The sequence below is a fragment of the Hylaeus anthracinus genome, unplaced genomic scaffold (assembly GCF_026225885.1).
Source record: "Hylaeus anthracinus isolate JK02 unplaced genomic scaffold, UHH_iyHylAnth1.0_haploid 12002, whole genome shotgun sequence".
Classification (NCBI taxonomy): Eukaryota; Metazoa; Arthropoda; class Insecta; order Hymenoptera; family Colletidae; genus Hylaeus; species Hylaeus anthracinus.
Window position 1 is genome coordinate 11,426,435 of NW_026534349.1, and position 25,394 is coordinate 11,451,828.

At 39.8% G+C, this 25,394-nt stretch overlaps 1 protein-coding gene across 1 annotated transcript in view; it reads left to right on the forward strand.

The window, feature by feature from the left end:
• LOC128891840 (neurogenic locus Notch protein) overlaps positions 1 to 25,394 on the forward strand; it is a 355,943-nt gene that overhangs the window by 58,870 nt on the left and 271,679 nt on the right. The window contains exon 2 of the mRNA XM_054151691.1: positions 1,611 to 1,689. Coding sequence (XP_054007666.1) covers positions 1,611 to 1,689 — 79 coding nt within the window. The remainder of the gene's footprint in view (positions 1 to 1,610; positions 1,690 to 25,394) is intronic.

A 25,394-nucleotide genomic window follows, 5' to 3' on the forward strand; every position in this document is an offset into this window, starting at 1 on the left:
CAGATCGCATCAATCGAACTTTAACTACACGTTCTCCGAGTGTGTGATATAACACGAATGTTATTCGAGGATCGACGTTAATGATCCCGACGAAAGTGATTACGTTAATGCTGTAAGATATACAAATGCATACAAAGTCGGGAGTTTGCACAGAACGAGAGACGTAGGAGGCGTTTATCGAGTGCAGCATGAGCTGTATAATTGCATCGGATCGCATGATTTAATTATCAAGGTTTTCTGTTAATTTGATTTTATCCTTTTGTCTGTGAAGATTTCACATCAGGAGTGTTTTCTGTTCACTCGTAGAGAACTAAATTTATTTTCTGAGAACAAAATTAGCCATTTTCGAATGTTGTGTTACGAATTCACGGTTGTAATTTTCAATTTATAGTGTCTCGAGGAAAATATATAAATTGGGGAAAGTAAGTGGGATTCATCGAGTTCCAGAGTGGTATTTTATGATTAAAATGTAACTAGGTACATATATATCAATTGTACCGTGCATAAGGAATATAAGTTGGGAGTTGGTAGTTTTAGTGTGAAAGTCAATGTTCCAATTCTATTCATTTCCAACATTCTATTACATTTTTCTTCTTACACATACACTTTCATTTTCTTCGATTAATTGAATTAATATCGATCTCCATGAACTTGTTTTGTTCCCACCTAAGACTTGTGCTACCCGATGAGATGCCCAGAGCCTCGTTTCTTTTTTCTCTTAACAAATAATGAATAAAACATTAAGCGCGTACCAAATAAAAATCGAGTAGGGAATAGAACAAAGAAGGAAACACAACGTAAACAAGCAGAAAATTAAATGCGTTTACTGTGTACAACGCGCATAGACCCCTGACTTTTTTCGACCGGTGTTATATTAGCAAAGGTCCCTTGTTTTACGCGAGACTTCTCTGTCTTGCACGTGCAAGTGACGCACGTGCAGGCGTTCGACTCGTGTGAATTTATTCAAGCCAAGGTTCCGGCAATGCTCGAGCAGGATGTGCGCGGGTGGTTTCGTCGATCCCCTGCCCTTGGTCGAGTTTACACCCGAAGCGGTAAGGTAATAAGGTAAGGATCTCCGATATTTTCACTCCCTTAAAGGTGCCTCCATTTTCTGTCCCTCGTTCTATCCTTATCTCTCCGTATTCTTTAAGGGGGATACACGAAAGTTCACTTTGCACGGCGTGTCAAAGGTTCCCTTGGGATTCACCGTAACCCGCCTCCAGCGTTCTCCAACTGGGTTTTAATTGCTGACTCGATAAACGAACGTCAGGTTGCGCCTCTTCTTTCGAATTCTGCTCGCCTACGGAGCGGAAGTAGCACATTTTCGACGAACCTTGCGAAGCAGGAGGTTCCTTTCCTTGCTCTGTAGAGACCGAGTTTATTTTTCCGTTGCTCAAAAGAGCACCGTACGATGGGAAATAGTTGTCTTGAAACTAAAATCTAGCCGAATTAACGTTCCTTGGAAGATACAATGCGTTAATGCATTCGGTCATTCGAAATACTGTAAGAGTGGTATGACCAAGGTCGTCATTTAACGAATGTTTAGTAAATAAATGTTAATGTATCGGTTCTGCAGTAACTAATCCGTTACGTTTTTATGACTGTTGCAGGTTTTGTGTCGTGTTCGCCGAGCCCCTGCAAGAACGGAGGAGTGTGCGTGTCATCGCCACGCGGCGAGTCGCATTGCAAGTAAGTGCATATATTCCATCATTCTCATTATTGCAATTACGCGTTGTCGTATCCTGGCCCTGCCGCTTCACAGCGTAGGCATCGTTTGACGTTGCGTGTCACGCGATTGCGCGCCAACCGAGTGGATTCAGCTGCTCCACGAACGACGACCATGGTTATTATCCGAGATGGGGAAAAATTTAGATAAAAATCTCGCGCAACGAGTAAAAGATAAACGAGTTTTTTGTACTGGAAAGGGATAGTCAGATCTTTCGGTATATTAATTTAATAAATTTGTTTTTACATGATAATTCAGTAAATTCCAAATCAACTTATCGTACGATATACAATATAATAGCTTGTTCGAGACAAAATTATTATCGCTTGACAACTGATTAGTAAATTTGCTTTGCGTGATAATTTAGTAAACTCCAAACTAACCAAACATGACATAAATAATAGCTCGTTTGAGACAAAATTGTCATCGCTTAAACAACTGAGTCATTCGTTACTATTAGGTGTGGAAATTTATTCTGCGCCTTTCTAAGATAAATATACCATAAATACAAAGAAAGGGGTGTTAGTCCAAGGAAGATCAGAGAAGTGGAGGAAAACGATGATACATTTATCGTTGCCATCTTATTTGATCGTTAACAGCATTTATTTAGTGAATAATTCCGAAGTGACTTCCAAAAAATGAAACGAAGCATCAAGTTTCCTACTTACTTTAATCTGTTTAACTATTCATACCACCGTATCTAATACTACCCTCTCTAACAATATTTTTCTTGTGCAGTTCCTCCAAGTATCCTAAAAAATTAGATAAATAATCGTCTCGGTGCCTTGACAACGGTCGTCTCGTGTGCTCGTGTTTCGCAAACATTACATTAAACAGTAGACCGATAGAACTTGACTGGAAGGTAAAAGTAGGTTGACCTAGCGGGATCAGTTTGCCAATAATTATGTAGTTATTTTTTGTTTTCCGAAGGGGGGAATCGATGTGTCTCCGATCGCGATTGACCGCACGATTCGATCGCGCGAAATGACGCTTGGACTCGCATCGATAGAACGTAATACCATCAGAATGGCGTGGGATGGTACGGAATGAGATGGAACGAGATGGGCTGGGATCCGGTAATAGCTGTAATAGTCGCCAGTCGTGACCCAGCGACGCATCTAAATTACCTTTATCTCGGAACCCTCGTAGGTTTCACTTTTGTATCAGTCAGCTCGACACCTCCGTCGATTCACCGTGACCCTCTTCTCGCCCTGCCCACGATTATGCAAATGGTAGCAGGTTTCGGAAAATTTGGGAATCGGTAATATCCACCGAGAGATATACGATCCTTCGATCGAAGAAGTATTCGAACGTTTGGCCGTTTTTTTACGATTATTTAGAGCCTTGCTACCAAAACGTGTGCCAGTGTGAAAATATTGAAGATTTACTTCTTCCTCGTCTCCTATTACGACAAGGGGAGTATCAGTCCTCCATTTTGGAAACGCTTTGACGTTTTGTCACTTTTTATGATTATTTAGAACCTTGCCCACCGCGAGCTTATTTATGAACACTTCGGTATCGAGTGGACTTTTGAATTTTAATTTCAACCGATAAAAAGTACTCGTTGTTTCCTGCTTGGAATTGCGTTATTTTTTCTTGTGGCATCTTTTATTCGAGATATTTCAATGTCGATTTGAAATTTAACGAATATATAAAGGGAGGCGTTGAACTCTTAGGGTAAACGGCCTACGTACGACCCTTTACGATTTTGCTATAAACTTTTCAAAAACGAAGCTTGATGTTGCAAACAAAAAAATTAATTAATAAGACACTACACTTCAATTATCTATATTACACTTATAATCAAATGCTCTACTTTTCCTATCTTTTACCAATTTGTAATTTTTTTTACCTTAAATGTCGGGAAAAAATGTGAATCTTTAACAATTAAAAAAAGAACAACTGAAATAAAAGTTAATACGTCAAAACAGAAAGATATACCTAGATAAACGTTCGCGACTCGAATAATTGAGTACTGCATTACTAGTCTGAAGAGACATCTTTTGTTCTCTGGATGATTCACTAGTGCACTAATAGTCACAGGCATTAATAACACGTTATACACAGTCCAGGAGGCTATCTTCCTATGTCTGTAAATATCTAATTGTTACAAGTTGAAACATCTAATAGATTCCGATGACGCATGTCAAGAACGATGCGGAAAACCAATTAACCATGCAGTTCAGTTAATCTCGACGAGCTCCTATAAAAGTGTGTACAAAACAATAGTCCTTAAAACGTTATATTCAATTGAAACTACGCAACAAATATTGTAGAAATTATATTAAAAATGCATCATGGTTACATGAAATAAGGTGTCTTACTAATGCAGCTTTCAGTTTTTCAGAAGAATAGGTTTTGCTATACTTATAAATTCATAGCATCGGTTCTCGAATGCCTCTAAGGAATATCAAAATAATGACTACGTACGCTGTACAGTCATAGTGGTGGTGGATGTTTCATCGGTCTCCGAAGCGGGCGTATAAAATAACCATAATCCAATACAATAACAAATTTGGCCAGCGCCACTTGACAATATGGTGAGTTAAAGCTGCCGCTAACGGTCGAAGGATTCTGCACAATGGACCGGAAATCATCTCCCGTATGATCACGTTCGCACACGCACACTCGCGTATTTACGCGTCTCGTAAAGATATACACGCGCGTCCCCGCGGCATTGCGCACGCATAGATCTACTTGCACGAGGGATATGCACTTGCACAGTTACATGTTTACGTGGATGCGCTTACGCGTGCGTTCGAATGCATCGCGCGTGGACAGGTCACGTGTGCCGGCACGTGACCCGTATAGATTTTGTATCCAAGCACCTCTCGTCGAAGGAAGGGTTTGCTCGAACAGAAAAATAATATTGTTGTTCCATTTCGATGTTCTCCTCTTGGTCGGCCCCGCTATCGATCCGTAGGATGGAATTGTTTTTGTTATAAGTAAGGAAATATTGCTTTGATAAATCGATGGGAGTTTCTGCAATATGCATTTAAATCACTGCGACGGATATTATTTTATTTGAATTATAGTTAACGAGTAAACGAACATGTAGCAATTTACGTTTTTTTAATTATTCGTTGCTTTTCGCGCTTTCTTTACTTGTTATATGGTTGGAAATTAAGAAAACGAAAAATTCAGATATCAGAATGGATCGTGTATGAAACAAATACGAATGTAATTTTATTGTTTTTGATTCGTATTACAGACAAGATTATCCTTTCGTTCCCGCGGCATTATCTACATAAAAGAGTCTAGTGTTATCTGTATGCTTATGTTTCCATTCACCATGAGCAGAGATGTACCGATTTTTGTTCCCTGTAACATTGTTTCACTTTCATAAATACATCAAATCTGACGGAATTTAAATTCATATCAAAAGATTCCGAAACTCGAACTTGGTTTGATCGAATACGTTCTACAGGATAGAAATTTGTCACCACTGTAAATAAATTACTCCCTTTATTAGAAACTCCAAAGTATGTTTATGCTGTTCTTTACATTTCAAAAACGCAACCACGTTCCGAAGACTCCAAAGAAAAAATGACCATTCGTTCACTCTACCTAAGATTCCCAACAAAACAAAGAATAAACCCTTTCCCATTATTAAATCTTCTCGTTCCCTTCGTGTTACTTTCCAGTTGTTCAAAACCTCTGTTTCACGAACTTCCGGTTCATGATATTTATGACGTTTCGTACAAAAGCTATGGGTCTCGGGTGTTTTTTTCCGTTTTCGTGAGTTAGTTAGGGAAAACTTTGGGTAAAAGTCCCGGAGAAAGCTTTTTTCTGTTGGGCATCTGTAACCGTTATTCAGGGAACTTTTTTCCGTCGCCCTTGTAGACCTGTATCGCACGAGGAAGGGTTCGTCGAACGGAGCAACATATGCAGGATGATGGATGACGACATGCACGCATCCCCTTCGAGTCACGGCGTGCTATTGTACGGGCGTGCGCGTTTGTAGCGTGCACGGTTTGACGGTTCCTTTGAAAAAATAGCTTAAACCCCGAATGGCTACCGAAAGGGTCGCGGTTGTTCGTATAGCAAGTACAAGATATTTGTGCCGTACAAACGCGCTCGTATTACGGTTACTGTACGTTTGCATGTCATGCGGAATGTTTTACCCTTGCTTAAAGGGATGTGGTCAGCGTGACACCGTGGACAGGGGACTAATTGTAGCTCGTATCTGTGACTTAGGTTCTTCGTTGCCGAGAATATATTCTCTTGAATAGTGGCCTGAGGTACCGAACAGTATTCTTGTATCAAGCGATCCTTACAGTACTAAAATTGGGATATGGAGGCACTTACTACCCTTGTCCATTGAGGTTATTCTATTGCTAATATGTAATCTATATTTTCTTGAGAGAATTTAGGTGTGGAGTCAAGTCACCTCATGTGGTGTTGCTTCCTCACTATTGGTGTGTGAAATTTATAATGAATTTTTATTTTGCAAAGTTCAAACGTAGTAATAACATTACAGATTGATATCGAAACTGGGAAAGGAAATTGAAAATAAGTTTTCTTATTTATGAGATTTTATTTAGAAATACGGAAAATAAATTTCCTGATGTATATATTCTTAATTATTTCTTGCTTTTGAAGGTAACATCTTGTCATTCATTGTTTCTACATTAAATTCACAAAAGCTACCTGTAGTGACACAGTCGGTGAAATAATAATAAGCGAAAATAAAGGTAATATACTTAGACAAATGAGATTCATCTGAAACTTCGTTCAATAAATGGCAACCTACTTTTATGTGTAATACTATTTACACGCACGACAATGAGTATAAACTCCTAGAAAATTTATTTTTTATTCTTATTGGACAATATAATTAAAAGTTTTTTGAAATTCATTTCCAACGTTTGAGTGCTAACTGTGTAAATTTAAAACATCACTTGTTTTCTGCTCCTCTTTGTTCTCGAATGTAGAAGAAACACAGTTGTCAAGTTTAAGCGTCTTCCCACGAGAAATCAGGACCGAATTGCCCACTTTTGTCGTATTTCAATGTCACGAATCTTCCTGTGGTTCCTTCAATGTGTACATGTAGCGGCTTCTAAGTGCTCGAGCACGCCGCGAATTGATGGGTACCATTAGCAGCAATCATTGCCATCTGTTCTGTCGGGAAATGTTCTACGTTCGTTCTGCGAAGTTATCTGTCCGACGCGCGTTACATCGAATGATTTAGATAGACTTGCACGGCCGACCGACTATCTGAATGTAAAAATTCGATCAACCCTGGGGATGTTGCGCGACTGAAATTAGAGAAACAGTCTGGTTCGCGAGAAGATGAATTGCCGTGTCGGCATCAGAGACGGGGCAGAATTTTATCCGAACGGCAAACGACAAATAAAAACAACGCGTGAGGATCCATTCGCGATGCTTGTTCGATCGAATTGACTTATGAGAAATATTCGTTCGATATGTAATATAATTTCATTCTAAAGGCTTATATTTGAAAAATTAAGCTGCAAGTAACATATGTATATATATACATTTATTGTTATTAAATAACTTTTTATATATAAACAGTTACGACTGAATCCTCTGTAATTACATAGAACTAATTTTCTACTAATACAAATCTAAAGTCATGGAATAAGAATAAAGTATATATAGTGAAAATGGTGCAACAATTTATGTACTATATATTATGTAAATTATGAAAAAATGAACCCATCTTAATCGGCTAACGTTTTAATGCCAGAAGACTTAAGAATGAATTCAAGATGCAATAGTATTTGCCACGTAGCCTACCTTTTACTCGTTATTCGAATCTTCAGCTAGATAAGAATTCTACTCGTCTTTGGTCGGAACGCGAGGGCCTTTGTTCCTTGAGCGAATGGATCCCGTGGAGTACGCGACGCGATCGACAGAGGATGACGAAGGTTTGCCGCACGCTGTCAAAATACCCTTTCTTTTTCGTCCTTTCTTTTTGCGAACAGTGATGAGCAAAATTCTACGCTGTGTAAATAACAATTTCGTTGAATTAATCCTCATCCATTACTCCTCGATTAAAAGTATTAATTCTGGGATGAAGTATTTCACAGTAAACAAACGAAATGATATAGATAGATCAATTATAATTGCTCTTCGATAAATAGGGCCTTCAGCAATTTCTTTCTGATAATACAGTTGATACATCGTAACAAACGTCCCAGTATACGTTAGCTATTTTCGTCATCTATTATTGGAATAAAATTCTGGTAAGGAAGTACGCACGTAGACGTACAATTTACTCGCGCTAGTCGCGGTACACGACGCTCTATCGTCAGCGTTCATCGGCTACTGTGTACTTCAGCTTTTTTCCATTTCTGCACGGCGATCAGTATACTATTAATGACTAAACGATATATATCATCGAGTCTAATTTACTTACCAATTACCTTGGTCTGGCTATTTCCTTGATGTCCTTACCTATTCTCCATTCAACGAGACGAGTGACCAAGTATAAACACGAGCACGTGAGCAGGCCAGGGCCGGCTTACGGGTTCCGGATCCTCACATCGCATCGCAAGACAAGCTTTTTCTTTTTTTTAAATTGAAATTCTTTGACTATGATAGGGAGTTACTTGTTATATACCCGAGTAATAGGATGGATGAAAGTACAACAGAGGTTGCGTGTAATAAGTATTATTTTATTCTATGTTGCTCTCACAACTGGTATTTAATATTGAACTATCGTTGGAATCATTTAAACGTTGACATGCCAACGTTTTCTTCGTCCGAACTTGAAAACGTCATGACAAAAAATGTTACATATACTGAACGGAAAAATCTAACCATTTTTAGCCTGTTTCCAACTTACCTGTACCTTACCAGTAAAGAGCATCTGAAATCATAAGGTACACATTTAGAAATTATTTAGGTTTCTGCCGGACTACCTTAGGTTCTCTTTTTACAGTATTGGAAAGGTCAATATGCTTATTCCTTTCATCTTTATTTCATAACTATTGTAGACGTAATCATACAAAAGTGGCGTTACATCGCATTTAACAATATTCCAGTAATATAGCTTGTTCACACTATAGCAATGTTGAATATATCGTTTATAGTTGAAGGTACATTCGTAACCTGCAATAACAAACGAATAATTTGCAATTCTTCACAGCAAATCGCATCTAATTATTGAATGATCGTGGTCACTGATCATTCGATGAGTAATCGTCATCACTGATTCCATTTTTCCCACCATTGTGTTACATTCGTACACGCACGAGCTTATTTCGCCAACGACATCCTCTCCATATTTGCATTGACGATCACCCAGATATTGAGCACCCCTGAACGAATAAACTAACTTCATGCCCGCGGGGCCTTGGATCGTGCGCACTCGGCCGTGATCGGCGATCCTCGCCCAGACACCTCGCGAGGGAGAATGAGAGACAAGCTTGGACCCACGGGCGAGAGAGCGCGAGATAGCGCGGGAAACGAAGAGAGGTGTTGGAGAGAGGGCGAGAAAGCGAGAAAGAAATAGGGGAGAAGGGCTGGATGAGAGAAAGAGAGAAAGAGAGAGAGGGGGAGACCGTCTGAACGTGAGCGCGCTTTCCCACGCCTGCCGCGCATGCGCCGCAGATCTGGCCCCTCGTAGACCCCTCGGCTCCCGCCGCGGGTAATCGGTTCTCTTGCACTTCCACTCCTCTCTCTTTCCATCGGGGACGTCGACGTGCTGCCCTCTTCGTCCTTCTCCGCGCACGTAGCTTCGTCTCCCGCGCCGGGTTGTTCTCTCTGACTTTGTTCCTCGTTTCGCTTCGTCTCACTCTCCCCTGTCTTTCCCCTCCCTCCAGCATCCGCATAGATTCAAGTGCGGACGTCTGCCGTTCTTTCTCTCCGCCACGTTCTTTCTCCCGTGCACCTTGTCCGCGAACAATATTCGTTTCCACCACTTGTCTCTTGACGGTGGCCGGGCTGCCTCGGCCGCAGCAAACGCTCACCTTCTCCTACCACTTCTTTCGCCTAGCAATAAGCTGCTCTAATTATCTTCGACCTGTTTGTCAGCGGATGCCGCCTATGCGATGCGACATCGGTCCCGATTGAGCGCGCCGCGCTGTACTTGACATATACCGACGCTTCGGTGTTTCTCTTGTCGTGGGTGGCTACGCGAAATTCACGCGGAGGAGTTCGCGGAACGCCCAACATTCGCCGTGCTTTCTTGAGAGGGATGTCTAGGGCATGGACGAGCTAAGCTCAACTCTTCGGGGTTAAGTGGGTTAGAAATGTTTGCTTAGCTTTTTATGGCGACGTACTTTTACTCGTATATTATCAGCAACCTAATGGTTTTATAACAAAAATACATGTTATTTACTCACCCAAGAATTAGACATTCTAGAACATAACAATTCGATAAAAAAGTTTGATGTTTTATACATACTATAATTTATGAAAATTTTAGTAGTAGGAATTCCTTTTTACAAATTTGAAAATGGATAAAACATTGATTTTAACACCTTGAAGAAGTCGACAAAAGAATGTTCTTAAGAAGTATCTTTATTCGAATAGATTGCTATTAGAAATGGTTGTACAACTTCTTGAACCATCTTAAATGTTAGGTTCAGAAATTGACCGAAAAGACCAACATTTGTCGCGTACGTAATTTCACTGCAATTAACACTTTATCTACCGGAAGTCTATTCATACGATTTTTAATTTCAGTGTTTGCCTACCACATCCTGTTAACTGTGTTGTCAGTAGTCTACTTACAATACTCGATTCGAGGAAACAAATGAATTTCGATATATCTTGTAATAGTATGCACTCGGTGTCTTATATGCAAATGTAGAAAGTTTCTTTCTATGGTGCAGACTCTTTCTAAATCAGTCGGTCGATAAAGTGTTAACATACCAATTTATATCCTAAAGGTGGTGAAATCCTCTTACTACTTCAGTTTAGGTGGGTTGGATAGCTGTATATCCATAGAATATTTTTTAACCCACCTCAAAAAATTGAATAATAGAACAACAACATAGATTAATGATAAAAAAGAAACATGCTATCGATACTGATTTTGAATCTGAATAAGCATATAACCCTCTTCGTCTTCGACGAGTTAATGGGGATTTTTATTCCGTGCTCAATCGATCGCATTACGCGATAAAGAATGAAATGCGAGTATTATCGGAGCACAATTAACCTACATAAGGTGGGAGACGATGCAGGAAGCGTTTGCAGAAAATATCAGGATCCGTGAAGACAAATTTGAAGGAAATGCAGAACCGCGGAACAGAATAATAGAGGTGCGCGCGATGTTTGCAGAACCTTCGGAGCCCTTCGAAACGTGTTATTTGCGAATACCTACGAGACGGTTTGACTCGTTCTCGTGAGAAGACGAGCTTATGGCGCTCCGCAACTATTTCCACCGAAGGGTAACGAGAGCCAGGAGAGCTCAATAAACCGATAGGCCTGCAGCAGCTTCTCTCGGCTCATTCCCTCGTGGCGAATCGTCAGAAGCCCCGGAGGGCTGTTTGTTTTAGCGCAACAAGCAATTAAACGGGTTCACGGAAGCATTAGTTCCGCCGGAAGGTGCAGACATTTCACGGACAATCAGTCATTTCTTTGCGAAGTCGAATCGCTTTACGATGCTTTCGGACCAATCGCCTATATGGATTCATTTCGGTTATCGAAGTTAAATATCGCGTGTTTTCAAAACAAACATGCTTAATGGTTCCCTCACTTGTTTCACGTTACTTTATCAATCTTGTTACTGAATTGGCCTGTCGAGTCTTCATCTTCTTAGGAGTTCAGAACGCTGACGCTCTAGGGAGAAATTTTTCTTAGTCTTCTAGCTCTAGTAAGTCTTCAGACTGATCAGTTTAATCGAAAATCTATTCCCCATTATTTTATATTACTTCTTCTCATTTTAATATCCATTTGTCAATTCCATTCTGCAAAAAAATTGACTGGCATTAACAATAGATATCAATGACGATAAAATATAATTAATTTTTTATACGGATTTACAATGGAGTTAATGTTTTTCCTTGCACAAGTCACAAACTTAACAACTCGGTATAATTTCAGCAAAAAATCTCCAATTAATCTATGAAAATCTGTTGCCGCTGTTGCAGTTGTACTTGTGAGTGGTGGCCTCCATACAATTCGTTTATTACCAGTTGTCGTTCAGTCGTCAATAGGTAGTGGTGTCTGGCACATTGATGGTTGGAACATGTCCCGTATACGTTACTGTCCCGGTCGGAGACGCGTCTTCTCGTTAGCGACCGCAGAAGACGTCGTCGACGTCGTCGACGTGCCGCATAATGAAGCCCCTGCAAACGGAACCGTTGTGCTCTCGCACCGACATGCTGATTGCCAGTGCGAATATTGTCGTACAGTAATGGGTTTGTTCGAAGAAACTCGTGGACAGTAGGATTGGCAGACTCGCCGGGGGAAAAAATGATTATTTAGCGCCAATTAGAAACAAACCCCTAACGATTCGAACAGGCGAGCCTAATCCTCCCTTTGGTTCTTTTTTGACGTATGACCCAACGAACCGTTTCCAATGCGAGCCCTCGTCTTCCTGGGTGGATCGTACGACCTCCGTCAAGTCCAATAACCGATTTTGTTTCGTCGACCAAAACGTGACTTACTTATCTCGATCAGTCAGTATATGGATATACGAATTAACTCTAATAGAAGATGTTGCAAATCTAGTCGAGTCATTAAAATGGTAATAGTTCCAAGAAAAAGAAACTATGAATAGGTATCCTCACTGGTATTTTCTATAACCATGACGTATTTTCATACGTTCTCATGTATTTGAATAAATTATGAATTTACAATCAACGCAATACAGAATATTTAATAATCTAAGCGAAATACTTTTTCATCGTGTGACTAGCAACACTATTCAAAGTTTATTTTCGATATGTATTATATAAAGTAATCGATATCTCGGTTATTTCCAAATAATTTTGCAGAAAATCAACGAGTAAAATATTATTTCCAATTATTATCTCTTATTCGCAATTCAGATAAAATTTCCCAAGTTCAGAGCAACATTAACCCGTTAACGATACTATCGTTGTTCGATGCTTTGATAGCGAACTAGACACCGACACCAACACACCGGAATCAGATACCAATAGCCGGTAATTAAAATCTTCGGTTAAACGATTCAGGCATTTAAAGTCCCGTTGCCTAGCATTTAGCGATATCTTTGGCCCCGAACATGATCTCTCGCGGTTAAGAGGAAAGCATCGCCACCCCGCGATAAATTTCTTCCCTCGAGTGCTTGTAGTCACACCCGCTTTCTCTGTTCAATCCAGGCCTTCGGTAGCATGGTTCGTCGTCTCGCATTTTATAAATCTCCACGCCCTAGATCTTGAAACATCCGTTACACGTCTTCGTACATGTGGACGGCGTGTATTTACATGGTTTTTACCTTAGGCGTGCAACGTCTTTGCACGCGGATGCGAACGGTTTTCGAGCGCACATGAAATTGCACGCAACCAGATGGAAAAGAGATCGCGGGCGGAAGAAAGATCGGCTCTTAATTACGATCGGTGCACGCGTATGCAGTAGCGATGGGACTGATACAATTAAGCGTCGGTGTTACTCGAACAATTTGATAGCAAATGTTTTTACATATAAGAAGCTCCAAGATTTTGTTTTTTTAACACTAAAACTACCTAGTCGGTCAATTTCACTTATGTTCTTCAAACTTTTTTTATTGATGCTTTTCTGGCAATTTCTAAATAACTTTGTATAATTTTGTGGAAGGTAGACAAAGCTTCACAAGATGCCACAGAACATATTTTTGATGCTTCTTTATAATTTTAAATATTCCACTTGCCTCGTTCAATAAAGACATGTACTTAGATATGTACTCTTAGATATGTTTCGAGGGAATGACACAATTTTAAGGTGGAAAAGTACTGTTGTAAATAAATAAATATAACGAGGAATTACATATAATATATTACACAAGTGTATTTCAAAAAATGAATTTAGTATGGAAGAGAGAAAGATGGTTAGCTATCTGTAGAAATAAAACATGTATTTAAAGTTTTGTTTTAGTCCCTGACAACAGCTATCTATCTTTCCCTACTTCTGCTTTTACTAATCTAATTTCTAGATACTCTTAATGAAAAAAGTATAAAGAATGATTATAGTAGAAGTATTATTTCTCCCTTATAAATTTCTTCATTTATTAAACAGTCCTACTATAATACTAGTATTTTCCTTTCTATGATACGCATTCTTCGTATTATTAATTTCTAAAATTCTTTTATAAATTCAAATGATCGAAGAACAAAGAAAAAGCTTTTTTTTAGTCCATAACAATATATCTTTATCTAGATATTATGAAAACAAAAATTCTCTTCCTTTAGGGTGGATGCGCCTTCTAAACAGTTTGTAAATCGCTAATCTATACGTTCGATGGTACGCGATGTTAGATCATAATTTGCGGGTTTGCATCGATTGGATCGATTCGATATCATTCCCATCGCTGGTGCGCAGCCAACCCGAACGAGAAAAATCGCTAGTGCCTCTCCTTTCTGGCGAGCCACGCGAATTTTATTCCCGTCGTCGCGTCGTGCGCATACACACCAGGTATTAATGACTCGCGTCGAGATATACCGACTTGTGCTGGTATCTCGCAGGATCGAGTCTTCTAAGATCCAACGCAATCGAAGATTAAGAAGCCCCGGTGCTGTGACTAATTACTGCTCGACTTGAATGAACGATTAAGGAATACGGGTAACCGGAGTTCCAGCGTGTAAACAGTTTCCACGGATAACGTTTGTGGGTGTAGAAGCGTTAAGAAACGCAGGACGATGGGGTTGGCGCACACATCCAATCCTGAGAGTCGATTTGCATTCTGCGGCATTACGAGTATGAAATTCTTAGCTGAACGATCGGTAACAAAAAAATTAATCAAGGAAACGGTAAATTACGCGCGTCTCGTAATGCGGTACACCTTGAAGCACTGGGAAAGTGAAATGGATTTATCTCGTAAATCACTGCTTCGATAGCCTCACGCTTTGTGTGAGAAAAAGATGCCAATAAAAATGCGTGTACTTATCGAGTTTGCAGTGGGTGCGGTGGGAATCGTATTAACAACGGATGACGCGGTACTTCGTGTAAAGGTACTATGAGAAAGGTTTTCACTCGAGGCATCATTATTTAGGAAAATATTATCATTTGGAACATTTGCCGAGTACACGTGTACTCCGGAAGTTATGATAGGCTGTCGAGTTGATAAATAAAGTAGGTTTTGGAAATATTTTGTTGAAGATTGTTATGTACTTTCTTACAATGTTTATCTGTTACCTGAAAGTATATGCGTTACGCTGTAAATAGACTACAGATTTGTATGCATTTATAACAAATGTGTATCACTAAATATCAACGATACCATACATGTTATACTGTATAGAAGATAACATGCTTTCATTCAAGATTCAATTCTTTGTCTCCATCTATAAAAATACGAATTTGCATATACATTCGCAGTCTAGTTATAAATTGAATATGCTGTATGAAAAGCAATCAAAGCAATTATGTAAAGTAAGGCAAGGAATTCTCTGATAAATTCATTACCTATGCATGACATGATTCTCCATTTTGCCTATCCCAAGATTAGACTATCTATCCATCAAGCAATGCATTAATGCATTACGTAAGGACATTTTTAATCACCATTATCGCAAAGCAAAGATAACTGTACGTTCGTCTCTGTGTCCGTAAACCAGTTCAGGGACCAGGTCTCAAGGATCATGGGACGACATCGAAGGGAATCGGTTGCAGGCGACGCCGACGCTCGAGGGGTAATAATTATTTACCGGCGGTCGATAATGAACGCCGATTTTCTCGACATGGACGAGCCTCTATCGGGCAAACGCGCTCCTCCGGAACTTGCTAATCACCACTTGTTTCTTCTTGATGCTCCAGTTAGGTAGTCCGAAAGTCCTTGCGATCCACAGCCACCTGCGATGTAATTGCAGCCTCCCGTGGCTCCTTTCTCTCGTTCACTCTCGATCTCCAGCCCTCCTTTTCTCCGTCGGTAATATCCTGACACCGCCTGCAGAAGAATGCCCTCCGCCCAGCTGCGCGTGTAGATCCAGTAGGGCCTTATGCTAGCAATGGGATCAACCACAGGTAGCTTCGAACATGAACTCTCGATCTGTACCGTTTGTATGTATTTCGAGAAACATGATTTGTGATTCGTGATTTGTTATGAGGTAGTTAGAAGGACTCCAACGAGTGCATATCTCCTGAGGTTGCTCGGATCTGCTGTATCCCTTGGATTAATGTATAATGTATAGAACCATGATAATATGTACAGAAACAATCTGGAACATAGTGAACCTATCAAGACACTCTAACGTATAAGAAACTTGAATTCGATGAGCCTAGTTGACTCTAGGAGGACTTGTGCAGGCTCGATCAACTCTGTAGATTTTTATATTATTTGTAAGTTGCGTTGCTTTTTTCAGTTCTTAACCTTTACGTGCTTCAATCAGAAATATTCTATAAGTTCGTCAATTGTGATTTTTTACTTATTGAATAGGTATCCGCAGATTATACAATTTAGGAAGTTTAGCAGATTTTTCCTTCCTGGTTGTCAACGATAGCTTGTCCAACAAATGGAATGCCATTTCTTTCAAGTAGAATTCAAATTTCTGAAGCAAATCTTGGAATTGATTCGAATTCGTGAGTATACGTGGAACTCGAACCCATCCCTACTTCTAGTCCACTCATAGTGGCAAACGCTTCGACAAGGACCTCCCGACCAAGGATCATCGGTTTCTATGTATGCCAACGTCGATAGGTGCTCATCGAACTACCACATTTTCGCATCCACGGTGTGATGGTATTCTTCGCGCATGGCACAAGAGCACTATGTGCCATGGTGGTGTTTAAGACCGAAGGAACGCAGATTATACGCCACTAACGCCTCCAGCTACGGTCTGCATGTTAAGCGTCCTCCTCCCGCACCTCCCATGATTAGGGACGACTTGTTCCCTCTTTCTTGTTCTTTTCGACCCTGCCAACAATCCTGATCGCGTATCCTGTTGCTTTTGTCTGTTTGATAGCCTGTCTTTCATTTCCTTTGGTCGCTGGCTACTTTGTTATCCTCGATGCTAGTTTCAATCCTTCTTCTTTCATGCGCTATTGTTTCAACATCAATCGATGTGCAGGTGTTTTTGTTTTGTTTTACAGAATAACGTTTTTCGTCATTTCATAGGCAATTTAAGTATTATTAAGTAGTTGTTTGGGGAAATGTAATATCTGTATAATGTAATAACTCTTCGGTAATATACGCAAACTTAAACGATACAGAAATGTAATAACACGGTCACGAATTAAGCTATCGCTCCTTTTAATTCAATCACCAAGAGCAAAACAAGTCCACATCCAGTATAACGAACAAGACCTGTAAGCAACTTATGAACTGACCCGATAGTATAAATAATGTCAGCCCTTTATCCGCGTCTTTATTCCCTGTTTTTCTTCTTTCTCCGTTCCCCGTGAAACGATTAGTATGCCCCAGGTTCGAGCCGGTTCGAGCGTTATTTTCCTCGACTCTCGAGGCGCATCATAGACGAGGGTCCAAGTAGTCCATTTGTTATTCCGCCCCTGGTCGGGACCAGATTTTCTCCAGCTGCATACGCGTCGGGCATATGCCCTCGAACTGTGTTTTTCTTCTTCTCTAGAGCTTCAATTTCTCGCGCAAAAAAAAGCAATGCTTAGCCTCGTTCGCGTACGTTATTCATTTGCAGCGGTCTCCGAAGGTACGAATTAATGGACGCGTACCAAGGCACTGTTTTATTGCACATTGTTTCATTTCGAGTCCATTAAATCATTGATAACGAGCAGCGGAGACTCACGCTGTATCTGCATGGTAATTACACGAGGTTATCATTTTCTTCGCTGTCGTCGAGGTTATTTTTTCTAGCTGCAAATTAATCTTCTTTTGGTCGACGAGTCGCTGACGTTGAGAACGAAAGCAGTGCGTATCGATTGGTTGAAAATTAAAAAGCTAGTCAAATAAATTGAATGAGATAATCCGTATCTGCGATCGAATATTGCTTTACGATCACACCTGAGCGCAACTTCCAAACAGCGCGACGCTAACAAGGTAACGATGCCTTTGCTCGATAACAACTTTGTTCTGGAGTTACGTTGCGGCTAGTGTGTCGACGGAAATATTGATTTAATAAACGACATGGTCGAAAATTGTGTTCGGATTGGACAAGGTACAAACATTTCCAGAAAATAATATAAATATATGTACTTGTCGATATTTTCTACATTTTCCATTATTTGCTTTTATACATGCATTAACAAGGACGTAATCTCGCATAATACTTCTTGATTATGTGAGATTTTTACAGGCCATATTTAATAAATAGAGCGTCGATGAATAGGTTAAGGTCAATATCAGGTACACTTATTTTATCAAATAAAAAGTTTGAGACAAAATTCATAACTGGACTGCGGATTGTATGTATTTGTGATATAAACTAATATAATAAATACACACTAAACATAACCAAAAGGTATGTGTACTTATACAAAATGAAATGACAATATTATTATAATAATTCTAGAATATATTGAACATACATTATTTATATTTTATGTATGTTTTCTATTGTATATTATTGTACGTCATAAATGCATAAGATCGTCAATCTATTCGTAACTTTCAAATTTATCAATGTGTGACGTAAAATCCTTGATAATTTTTTAAAAAGAATATAATAGTGCATCTATTGGTGCATACAAAAATATATGATTTCATTCGAAAAAATTGAGGTGCCCATTAAGCCATAACCGGTTCAACGACCAAAGCAAGAGCAAAAAAGATACTAATCATTTGCCTAGTCTTAGTAAAGAAATATTTCTCCGACGGCTTCATTGCGAGCATTAGAATTGCAAGTCTGCGTACCAGAGCTCCTCTGCTTCATTCATCTTTCGTGACTAACTCGTCCCATTTTCCTATTCCGTTTCTCTTTCTCTCACACACGTACGATGGTTTCGCGTCCGCGTTGTTTTCCCTTTGTCTCAGCTTACAATTCGCTATAACTCGAATTCTCTCGTTTCTACGGTTTGGTCTGGCGTCTTTTCACGAAACGTATCGGTTCAACCTGCCTCGATGTTTCGTTTCCTTTTGCCACGTGAATGCGAAACCACGCAGCCGTGTATACACGCATCGAGACACATAAGCGTTCAGGAATGTGTCGGTGCATAGACTCCGAAAGGTATCGACTATAGTGCATCGAAGTCCGTGACGTTATGGCGTGGACGGCTCGTGAAAGAACCAGGTTTTCGAGAGTCTGCGCGGTGCGCTCGCCTCGGGCTCTGTCTCGCATACCTGAAGAAGAACCTGCGGCCCCGCCGTGTTATTAAAGAACCGGAGGGTCTCCTCTTCTTCCTCTTACTTCTCTTCTTCTCCTACCGTATCGTGCCACGATGGTCCAGTGATCTCTGTGTTGAACGGTCGGCGTAGAATTTTATATACGAATCGTATTTTTCAAACCTTTTCAACCTTTAATTATTGTCTCCCGATACGTTTTCGTAACGATGCCGATGACTGACCGACTTGCGTAACTTTCCTTCTCTTTTTCGGGTTAAACGTTCCTAATGGATGCGTCAGAGGGGATAGGTGAACAGGATGGCTTATCAAATTGTGGGCTTTCTTGATTTGTATGACAATTTATTTATTGTTTCGTGATCGTTACGTGAACGTATAGAGGGAAAAATGAACAATAAAAATGTATCTATAATGCTTGTGTTTTGGACCCTTAGTTTGAGTGGATTAAAAAGGTAGCATTCAGTCAGTATTGAAAATGAAGTTGGACGAAGCTGTCACGTGACCAAATATTACTCCCTCTCATTACAACTGTCGCGCGACTGCTGGACGCAGCGATTGCTTCTCTAGTATCTCGAGTCGCAACCGAGTCGCGCAACTTACACGCGACTCGAGGCTCCGGCGTACAACACCTACACGCAATTGTCGTGCACGCGGATGGACATATGGATCTCTAGTACCTCACAGTCCGCGCGTAAGTCGCCTCATGGCTCGAACAAGGTCTTAGAACAACTATCACGACAAAACTAGAGGCTTTGGAATTATACCACGCTATCGAGCAAATCCATCGACTTTTTCTTCGCGGTCGTAGTTAAATCGTGGAGGTACTTTTTTCGAAAAAAGGTTGCGCATCGTGATTTACCTTTCTCTATTATAATCGCGTCGAGCTGTTGCGTGGTCGGAACTGGCAACGATCGGCATCCGATAATCACTCGATTCGTGGCAAGATGCGAAAGTGTAAGCGCTCGATCATTCGATCCTCCGCGCTCCGCTCCGTCTCGAATCGAGACGTTTTCCATTTCTGCGGTCACGAGCCGATTCCTGGCCCATTATCGCGATTAAGCCTCCTGAGCCCCTCGGACCTACTCGTGCCTTCCACCCTCTGTTCTGCCATCTCCCATATGCCGCGCTGCTGACGATTATGGTAATGATATGTTTGCGCGTATACGTAACCGGTCAAAGTGATACAGATATGCCAATGGAATCTATAAATTTCGTCGTTTCGTCAAAGGCAGCTCCGAAAATCTATCCAATCGTATGTTAGAATCAATTGGTGGCTCTGAAACAGGTGGTTCTACTACTTATGCCTCCGGCAAGAATCGCGTATTTACATTAACATTTTGTGCGTATAGATTTTGTACATATTTGAAATTAGCTGTAGTTTTTCTTTAGTAAACCAAGTATAAATTTAATTACAATTACGAAGAGGAATTTAATCTTGTACCAACTTGATATTCGTATCCGATATTTTATAATCAGTAATTTTATGTTTTGTTTCGGATACAAAAATCAGGGAAGAAAATTCAGTTAGGTCGTCCCTGATGGGTACGAGTTCCTCGAGCAGCGAAGCCTGCTAAAAGTAGCAGGAAGTTGCAGGTATTTTACGAACCTCCCCGATCAATCTCTGAAATCTATCGTTCATTATCGGTAATTGATTTTACGAGGCACTGTGCAGGTAGGTATTTAGAATTTCAATCACGTATTCACTCTCACTCGTGAGCATCGCCGAGGCCTATCGGTGTCTACGGTGTTACACGCCTGTACCGGAAGGAATCCAAGGGATACAGGAAAAATTCGATGAAAGAAAAAAGTGCTTCGGAGGGCGCATCTTTTAGAATTTTTAATCACTATGCAAAATCAAGCACGGTTAGCGTCGGTATTACAATACCACGTGATTGGTGGTTGGGTATATACTCATCACTATTCATAGGACGAGCACGTCCGGAGCTACAGGTTCGTTAGAGCTATCCACCCTGTTTCGCATAATGACGTAATTAGCGCGAACCCTTAGTCCGAGGGCTACCTGTATCAACTCACCCTTCTCACGCTTTTGTAATGGCTCTTGCACGAAGTCACTTGAAAAACTAGCGTCGCGTGCACCATTAATCCTCGCAGCGATTAGAGTATCTATCCAGAAGTATCTGCACTCGAACCTTTGTCCCTTGTTATGCGGCGGAATGCGTCGATTGCTATAATCGTCAAGCTGTGGTCCAGTTGGCTCGTTGCGCGTAGAGTTACGAATTTCTGCGATTAGAGTGTTTGGTTGTACTTTGTGAATTGAAATTATCTGCAATTATTGCTAATTCTATATCGGATTTGTTACCATCCAGGCTATTATAAATAGACTGCGTATATTTACGCAAATTCATATTATTACCACAGATGTTTATGTACTTTTACATTTATGCAACATTCTCATAGATTTCTTCATACATATTTTCATTTGTCGTAAATGCATAAATTTTATATTCAATATCTAGACTATCCGTAGACCAAAATATTTAATAACCAGATAGTAATTGAAATTATCTGTAACATATTTATCATTCTATCAAAAATTCTTATGTAAATGTGTACCGAAATCGTTGAGGCATCTAATCAAATTTATTTTCGATCGAGTTATCGTAGTTCAAATTGTTTTAAATATTCGATACGTTATCTTTCGCGCAACATTCTAATACATGATTCAATTATATTGTGTTCGTAGGACATTCCACAAATATTATGTGATTTATGAAACGTCGGATATTTAAGTTTTTCAGTAAACAACAGGTTAAGCAAATTGTTCGTTTCTTTCACAGTCTTCTTTCCGTAAATTGCAACGAACGGAGTTTATTATTTCCCTCGAGCCATCGCGCTTTTTTCACGTTTCCGGTTGGCAAGTTGGATCTCCTCAGTGGTTTTGCTAGTTAAGCGAGTTCATAGGTTGGCGGGAACATCTTTGCGCAAGAAACAATTCCATTCATCTCGTTTGCCGGTCTTGTCTAGCTCGATCATCCTTCACAAGTTTATCTTGTAATCACGATACTTTGTCGCGATATTTTACGAGTCTACGAAGAAATTGATCCGGTTATACATTTTTACATAGAAACATGTATAATAAATAATTAAATGATAAAAAATTATTCGTTAAAATAGAACCAATAAAAATGAAATGTTTCGTTGAATATGAGAAAATTCGTACAAAAGGAAAATTATCATTAAAAAATGTGTGTTGATCGTGGAATTAAATAATCCTACATATGTTCAAGCTTATAATTATAACAAGTCACGATACCAAATAGTAATCAAATTAGGAAGGATTTTCTACATTAATATATATTATTCTAGGCTGACATTAATTTATGCATACCGTTACGAAGTATATCAACTAAGTACGTAGACAACTAACAACGAAATGAATAGGTTCCTGCAGATTAGTATTAATATCATTAGATAGCAATCGACAGGAACGTTCTTTATCTTATTAGTCAATTAAGCTTCGGTTAATATTCGTTAAATATAACTACAAAAACGTACCATATTGTATTCCGCGTATCCTTTTGCGTTTCTGTGTTAGGTTGTCTGCTCGACAAAAATACACCAAAATAAAAAAATTTGACCTGAAAATAATTAAGTCACCAATATGTAGCCTCATAGAAAGTCAATTGAATCTTAACCAACGAACGTTAAGTTCTCCATCGCAATCCTAAAAGTGTCCTGCATCACTAACTTCAGCGAGTATTACAATTCGATCAACCTTTCTGCGTCATCGTGTGCATTATCCGTTAATTCCGGAAACCAACGACCCAATGAACAGCCATGGCCTTCCTAAGCGCCCGGTTCCTTTCTCGTTAGCAACACTCACCAGTGGCTCGGGCTGCGGTTTTAATCACACGTAATCGGCCGGTGAAACGGCGTGTACGTTTGCTCGATGTCACTTCGCGCATGGCTGCCTCACAAAATCATGCCGTGGCCCGATATCTGTTCGCGGAGTCACGATTTTCTTAGCTGCGTGTTCTTATCGATAATCGAGCCCCACTGGGCGAGCCCCGGTGAAAGTTTGAGAAACCTGGCCGGACATTAGCTTAGACGGGTCGAACCGACGCCGACGCCGACGTTGTTTAATCGGGAATATGTAGAGTGAACTGTCCGTCGAAATAGCGCTCACTGTAAATCCCCCTCGATTAACGGTTCAGCGTGGCCGTTTCATTGAAAGAGAACGGCGTCAGATATTTTTTTTCGGGGGTTTGTTTTGCTTTACTGAACACCGCGATAGAGATTTCAACGCGATATTGAGGAATAACACAGGTAAACTCCATCGAGCTTGTAGCTGCGTATCTTATTCTAGGGACAATCCGTTGGAAGTAGACCTATAAATCCAACGCTCGATGGAATCCACTTGCCGTCTTAGAATAATGCTGCCCCAGGAAGTCAGATTTATGTTTAGAAATTGCCGGTTGCTAGCGGGGCACTGTTTTGATGCGCGATAGTTTCTAGCTAGCATCTCGCAAAGTGGCTCGGTGAAAATGAGTTTACTTGGAAGTCTTGTTGGGCGAACATGTGTTTTTCGAAAGTTTACATTTCTCATAGGAAGCTAAGCAGTCTTGTTGCACCTACTTCGCGGTAGAAAGGCCGTAGCTGGATAAGAAGGGACAATTTGCCCTCGCGTGGATGATGCTTATTTTCTTTTACATATGTTTTATATTTAACCATTTGTATATATATAAAAGCATTTAAAAGTTCTCTAATTTTACAAATTATGTTGTTAAATACCATCCAAAGATTTCACACAAACATAGAAAAATATTTTATTTTTTTCTAACATCTAACATCTTCTAACATCTTCATTATTAGATACCTTTCCGAATTATTTCATAAATGTACCTCGATTATACGTACAGCATATATATTTTATACAGCAAATTTGGAATTGTTTTAGTTAAATATAAATATTTGAAACAAAATGTGTAATTTTGCTCAATTCGCAGACTTACTATATTTCATTTTCTGAAACTGTTATCAACGTCGTCACAATAGCGAAAAAATACGTCGATTCTAAATTACCTTTCCACACGTATAAAAAAAGTAGCGAATTACTTATCTCCACGCTTAATAATCGACTCGCGTCACGTATAATGCGACTCCTTTGAATACAATTCCTACGTGATAGTCGTTTTCCGTAGCACAATCGCACAGAGTCTACTTATAAGGCGATAAGAGACCAGAAATAGCGCGACAGAATAACCAAAGAGAAAGAGTACAGAAAATGATCACATCCGTTCCAGACGACCGACTTTTTCGCGACTCGAGAAATAGATCACCGTTTAATTGACTCGACTCCGACTCATGTTCATCGATTGAATTTTCGCGTTGTAAACCGTCTACGCTGGCGTTCGATAGATCAGGAATGAGTACACGTAGATACACACGCTGTTTCCGAAAGATTAACGGACGTCGGTCACTTTGAGATCCGATGAGAGAACACGTTGCCAAATATGGCACTGCGAAAGCCTACTCTAAGTTAGTGCGACATATAAAATTATCACGAAGACTATTGACTATCCCTTGGCTGTAATGAATCAGATTCTTTTACCTAATAGAGACGAAACATTTTTAATACTTGGTTTTTCGATAAAACTATGCCAGTGCAAGCAAAAGATACAATAATATCGAGTGTCTTTTGTTATTCGCAATAGAATAGAAACAGTAGGATGAATAATTCATGTATCATAATAAAAGAAACGTATCTCTTTTTTTTTTTATCAAGGCATTAACAATGTTGACAGTATTACAGAAAATATCAGGCAAATGTAAATTTAACGAAGTGGTCGGTACTACTTTTCAGAGATTGAACGAACGTTATATTTTTTACGGAATTAGCTTTTGTATTTGGTTATATAATGCTCTTCTTGTTTACTTGTTATTTTGAATTTACTATTTGTTCTTTACATTCTTTTTTTACTAAATCTTCAATTGTTCTCGTTGTATTGTTCATTCTAGAAGTGCCTTTCAATGTACGTGATTGCTTACTTTGTTAATTCATTTCTAAAGTAATACAAATTAAAGCTTCTAGTATTCAATTTAAATTTCCTGCTAAAGTCGGACATATATCCCACTTGAAATCCATAGAGAAGTGTACTCGTTCTTCTCCCGATGAGTGACTCGCATGTTTGTTTCGTGATCCAGTGCCGGTGACCGTGTTTCTGGGGAAAGATAATTAAACGACAGAAGGGAGGACCTCTTAATAGGCCGGCTTAAATGGTAACACGTGAGAAATGCGCGGATCGTTAAGTCGGTCGGGGGTCGCGATACACGATGGGTAAAAAGGCGAGGTGGTTTCATTAAAGTGTTATTACGTTCGCGCCT